The sequence below is a fragment of the Zea mays genome, chromosome 4 (genome assembly GCF_902167145.1).
Source record: "Zea mays cultivar B73 chromosome 4, Zm-B73-REFERENCE-NAM-5.0, whole genome shotgun sequence".
NCBI classification, from domain to species: Eukaryota; Viridiplantae; Streptophyta; class Magnoliopsida; order Poales; family Poaceae; genus Zea; species Zea mays.
The window spans coordinates 49282400-49288180 of record NC_050099.1 but is presented as its reverse complement, the minus strand read 5'-3'; the positions used below and the strand labels follow the sequence as shown (position 1 = coordinate 49288180).

General features: G+C 48.5%; 1 protein-coding gene across 4 annotated transcripts; it reads right to left on the bottom strand.

The window, feature by feature from the left end:
* Positions 1–2277: 2277 nt before the first annotated feature.
* On the bottom strand, positions 2278–5450 carry LOC100285116 (uncharacterized). Of its 4 annotated transcripts, none has more exons than NM_001158011.2 (3): positions 4849–5450; positions 4435–4715; positions 2278–3376 (listed from the first exon to the last, which is right to left on the bottom strand). In NM_001158011.2, the coding sequence occupies exons 1-3, from the start codon at positions 5072–5074 to the stop codon at positions 3197–3199; spliced, it is 687 nt and encodes a 228-aa protein (NP_001151483.1). In that variant the 5' UTR covers positions 5075–5450; the 3' UTR covers positions 2278–3196. The 4 variants fall into 4 exon arrangements, 3 of the variants coding, with proteins under 3 accessions (NP_001151483.1, XP_020407184.1, XP_020407182.1); XM_020551595.2 differs by having other exon boundaries at positions 2759–3376; positions 4420–4715; positions 4849–5437; NR_182131.1 differs by having other exon boundaries at positions 4435–5450.
* Positions 5451–5781: the final 331 nt, after the last annotated feature.

Sequence of the window (5781 nt, the reverse complement as noted above, 5' to 3'; positions counted from 1 at the left end):
GTGGGGGAAGGTCGCCGCCCATGCATATATAGGCATTCATGCGGTACCCGAACCCTAAGGAGTCCTTCTGTTAGGATTCGGCGCCAGGGAAATCTACCAGTCCCGCGAAGGTTGCGGCAATGGCGCAGGGAACGCGGCCTGACCCCGTGGGTCCACAAGGCGGTGACTATAGGCGCAACCGAGACTCAGGAGTCTGTTTCATTGCGAGCTGACACCCGGGTCCCTCGTGGCGGTAGAGTCTATGGCGCGCATTAGAGGCAGGCGATCGGGGCCCATGCGCCATATACCGCAGACACAGAGGAAGACGCGGGAATGATGGGCAGCAGGCAAAAGTGGAATGGGCCGAGGGGGAGGAGAATCGGCCCAGGTCGAGGCCGCCAGTCTTTCTCTTTTTTTATTTCCTTTTCCTGATTTTATTTTCCTCTTTATTGCCTTTTTAAATTCAAACATGAATTTGAATTTGGTTATGAGTTCCTACCTTAAGTTAATTACACAAATTCAAACTCTAGTTTAGGAACAATATATTTTTATCTACCCCTTTTTTTTCACATGATATTTATTCTCTTCCCTTCTCTATTTCCAAACTCTTGAATTTTCCTTTAGGTCTTAAATTCTATTTTGAACTTTGTTATATTTCTTTTCACATGATTTTTATCTTATGTAACAAAATGCACACCACATAAAATTTCAGCATGATGCACAATTTATTGGAGTGTCTCTTGTTAATTATTTATTTGTGTAAGTAAGGTGTTCATATGAAATGATAGATGGAGATGACACACACACATATATAAAGGAAAACACTTTTCTCCTTTTATATGATCCCTTACAAATTAGGTGTTACATCTGGTGCGCCTTCTGGCGTCTGCTCTGACTTTTGCGCGCGCAGGCGCGTACTGTAGCACTTTACTGTACCGTTGGAGACGATCGTTGGCGCTGTGTAGCCGTTACTCCGCTGGCACACCGGACAGTCCGGTGAATTATAACGGAGCGGCTCCCAGAATTCCCGAAGGTGGCAAGTTCGGAGTCGGGTTCCCTGGTGCACCGGACACTGTCCGGTGGCACACCGGACAGTCCGGTGCGCCAGACCAGGGCACACTTCGATAGTCTTTTGCTCTTTTTATTTGAACCATTTCTTGGTCTTTTTATTGGTTTGTTGTGAACCTTTGGCACCTATAAAACTTATAATCTAGAGCAAACTAGTTAGTCCAATTATTTGTGTTGGGCAATTCAACCACCAAAATCAATTAGGAAAAGGTGTAAGACTATTTCCCTTTCAGAAAGCAGTGGTTCATAGCTAACTTTGTTCTAATCTGCTTCCTGTTCTAGAGATTCCGCTACCACAACCCAAGATGATTATGTACCTCACACATTGCACACAAAGCAAATGACAAAGCATGCTGGGCTGCATTGTTCTGGACATTCAGGTAAGTTGCTTATAACCACGGCTTATCTTTATCATAGAATCACAAAGGCATATGATTCGATTTTATGTTATTACTTACTATACCTTAATATACTGGGTTTTCACAGATATCCTAGTAAACTCTATATATATTTTTAATGCACCGCTGCTAGAAGTTTCTAGCACAAATTTTGCTTGCATCCCTACATGGAACACAAACAAACATGCCCGAAGTGTACATGGTATCAACATATAGTGCAAACAGGGCCATGGAATCAACTACACATGGTTTGCACATCTACACTTATTGAATGTGACCCGCGGTTATATTATCTCTCCTGTCATATTTAAATGCACTTCAAAACCAAAATGTTTTCAACAGCAAACTATTCTTATTCATCTCAACTTCATAGCAATAGTGTTTGGTAATGAAGTTTGCATGACATAATTGCATTGTACTGCTTTTAATTCCAGTGTTGTTGTTTTTTGGATTTAATATATTTTCAGTCTTATTCATCTTCATAGCTAAAGAAACTGATGCAAAAATATTCTGTTATGTACTACTGAAACTTGAAACGTCTCTATCTCTTCTAGAAAGAGTATGTGAAGAGCGAAGAGGTTGGGAGGCTGTCATGTCTCTTCCAAGAAGTGTACATGAAGGGTGAGGAGGTTGGGAGGCTGTCATACGAGCACCGGTACCACATGTGCTGCCAGTGGCTTAGGCAGAGAAGAACTGGTGTCCAGTATATGCAAAGCGTCTGTAGTGCCTTCCAAGGGTGAAGCCAAGGGGATGTTGGAACTTCATTCCAAATTATAAACAATCTCTACTTTTGTAAAGGCGGTTTAATTTTAATTAACAATACAATATATGACCATATATAATTTATTTGTATACATTTTTTCGGTTGCAACGCACGGGTATTTACCTCGTATAGTAAAAGAGACCTCATGCACTGTGTCTAGCTTTTTTTTTGTTCATCGGCGATCGACGTCCTCAACTAACAGTAAAAGAAGCCTCGCTTCAGAATTTATACATGGCCTCAGACCCTGTGTCTAGCTTTGTTTCAAAAATCTCAAGTCACAGGTTCGCTATAGACTTATAGTGATTTCACTGTAAGGGCTTCGGTTCGATTGGTGCTCGTGAGCTACCAATTTGCGACTCGGAGGATTAGGCTTGGATTCTTGCCGTTGTGTTCTCAGGTTGTTTTGGGGGGCAAACATTTACTAGCTAGTTGACACGAGAACATCCATTTAAAGTTTTCTATGTTTTTGACTCTCTTTCCGACTTGGTTCTGGAAGCTCTCAACAAGAAGGCAAGAAGCTTGCTGAACCTGAGTAGGTGGTGATTTGCGGTTAACTAATCAGGCAGTAATGCATGCTTCTCTCGCTAATTAAATTACACCTCATTACATTAATTACACAGAGTGGAAAGTAAGAAAAGAAATAACAAAGAAAGTTGGGAAAAAAGAAAAAGAAAACTAATTAGACTTTGTTTAGGTATTCTAGTATTAACTCTAATCCACGTGTGTGTGAAGATGATTAAAATTAATACTAGAGTATTCAAACTAGACAATAAAATGACAACAAATGTTGGATGAGACCGGAGCAAGCAAAGCAATGCCCGCAAGAGAGAGAGAGCAAACCAAGCTTGAGTTGCGCTTGCGCCTCTCTTTGAGATTGGCACAGCAGGCAGTCCGCCGGCAGCTAGCTGCGAGCTGTCAGCTGGTGGTATACGTGTTCTTGGCTTGTCGTGCCGGCCCTTGGTTGGCTAGCTGGGGCGGCGGCCGCTAGCTAGCTGCTGACCTCGTCCATGTCCGAGCTCGACGACGACGACCCGTCCGTGACGCAGCTGCTAGCGGACGACGGTGACGGTGACACCGGTCGTTGCCTCCTCCTCCTCGGCCTGCCGCTGCCCTTCTGGAAGACGCGGCAGACGACCCACTCTCCCTGAGCCTGGGCCAGGCTGCAGCCCTGGGTGACCCAAAACGAACTGTCAGCGTCGGCGTCAAATTAACAAGCGAAAGCATGAAACGATCGACGACCGATAGATGCTGCAATCCAGACAGAGGAGCTGCTACTAAGGCAGTGCCGGCCAGACTGCCAGTGAGTGGCAATATGCTTGCTACTGCAGGAACAGATACAGCAGAGCACCGCCAGTGATCGAAACCAATACTAGTTCATCGTTAATCCCTCATTGTCACTCGGTGTACTATTAAGTGTCGGCCGCCCAGTAGAGTACTACTAGTTCGCATCAGGCGCCGGTTTGGTTGATTGGTTGGTTGGTTGGTTTGGTTTATGGTGGGGCGAGGGACAAGCAGACAGAGGGAGAGGGAGAGAGATCAGGGAGGGAGGAATAATCCCATCCATCGGTGCTGATACCACATAAATTTTGCAACCACCATGGTGGCTGGCAGTGCGATTAGACACAGCGGTTAATTTATGGTTGATCGCGACGGCCCATGTATTAGCTATACATAACGGTGGGTGACTGTTCATGGTTAATCCTTCATAATTCACCCAAAAAGGATTTCATTTGTTTATATTATTTTGGACACACACGCACGCAACCACTACGAACATGGATGCCGGATTTTGTTATTATTACATGCGCATAATTAATTAACGTGATCATGCCAGGCTGCCGGGTCCGATTAGGTAGGAAAACTCCAAGATGGATGTGCTCGAATCAACCGCGCGCTTTACACTGGGTCTGCATGCTCCCTCCACCATGCATCTACCTACTCGCCGGCCGGCATAGCTATTCTAAAAAAAACTCGCATGCTAGTTCATCCCTCACAGTACATGCATCTGAGCATCTCTCTGCTAGCTACATGTTCGTGACTAGATGCATGTTTACAGTTACTGACTTGATTAGCATAACTTCGAGCGGTTAATTAATACTACACGTACGCTGTTACTACAGGTTTCAAGAACTTCGCCATAAGCCCAGAATCAATCAAATAAGTAAGAAGAGAGGGAGAGAGTAGTGAAGCATGCACGCGGCGTATACGCACAAGAGAATCACTCACGTGCTTGTGCAGCGGCGCGGCGAGGCGGTACTCGTGCATGACCCAGCCGATCGCCAGGGCCGCCGCCGCCGCCGCCTTCTTCTTCTTCCGCCGGGGAACGAACGCCATCGCCCTCTTCACGCCCACCAGGAGGCTCCCGCCGCCGCACGGGCGGGGCAGGGCCACCGGCTTCTCCTTCCCCGCCGGCCTCCACCGCCCGCTCGCGGTCGCCCTCCTAGCACTTCCGACGCCGCCCGCCGGCCGCACCGCGAAGAAGTATCTCTCGCCTTGGCTGCTCGCATCTGGATCGATCGTAGGGAAAAAGCAAAGAAAAAAGCTTGCGATTTTAGTTCTTTCTCCTACTACTACTGAGTACTGACAGAAACGATGGATGCTGCTGGTGGTTCGAAGCGCCGTCGTCGATCGTGTATGTACCAGGGGCGGCCGGCACGTCGACGGCGTCCCAGGGGTCGAGGCTGTAGAGGTCGCGGACGACGGGGATGACGGCGGCGGGGAGCGGCGCGCCCAAGGCCTTGCGCCGGAGGTACTGCACCACGAGCTCCTCGTCCGTGGGGCGGAACCGGAACCCCGGCGGGAGCTGCCGCAGCTCCTCCACGCCGCCAGCATGCCTCACCAGCACCGGGGCTCCCTCCGCCGCCATGTCCAAAAAAAGTTGCTTTTACCACCGGATCGGCTACTGAAGCTGGCTACTGCTTCTGCTGCGACACCACTAGTACGCAGCTATAACGATCGAGCTAGCAGCCTAGCTGCCGCTACGCACTACGGCTCAGCTAGCTGCTAGCTACGTCCAATCTAATTTGGTGGCACGGGAGCGGCAAGCAACTACTCTGATCTCGCAGCTTCTCCGGTCACTTGGCGCGCGCAGGACTCTTCCAGCTGCTCGGAGCGTCCATGGCGAGCGAGCGAGCAGGGAGAAGGAGAGAGCTGGGGGCGTGCGTGAGTGACTGCGCGCGTGTATGCTTTGCTCTGGGGAGGAGAGAGGGCAAATGGGCGGCTTTATAGGGTGCCCTGTTGCGTCAAGCTTTACTCCATCTAAACGTATGTACGCCATCGATCAGTGCCTTCTCTGACCTGACAAGCTAGCCCGCCAACTCTGCCCCGGCATGACGGCATCCCGGCTGGCGAAGTCCAACCGTCGCCTCGCTCGCGCGCCGGTTTCGTGAACTCCTTCCACAATCTCCCGGGAAGTTACCTACTTGGCCGCTCACACTACAGCGATGTGAATTGTGCAAACCCTGTTGCTCCTTTTTTTCTGCTTTTCTTACCTGTAGCTACCGCGGGTTTGAATAGTATAAGCTTTTATTATAATTCATCAGCGGATTTCGTGTTAACGCTATGATCTCGTGG

Coding starts and splice junctions, on each gene's coding strand:
- LOC100285116 (XM_020551593.3), bottom strand. CDS start 5,040: ATGCTGGCGGCGTGGAGGAGCTGCGGCAGCTCCCGCCGGGGTTCCGGT. Junction 3,377..4,419: donor AGCACGTGAGTGATTCTCTT/GTGCGTATACGC, acceptor TGGGTCACCCAG/GGCTGCAGCCTGGCCCAGGC.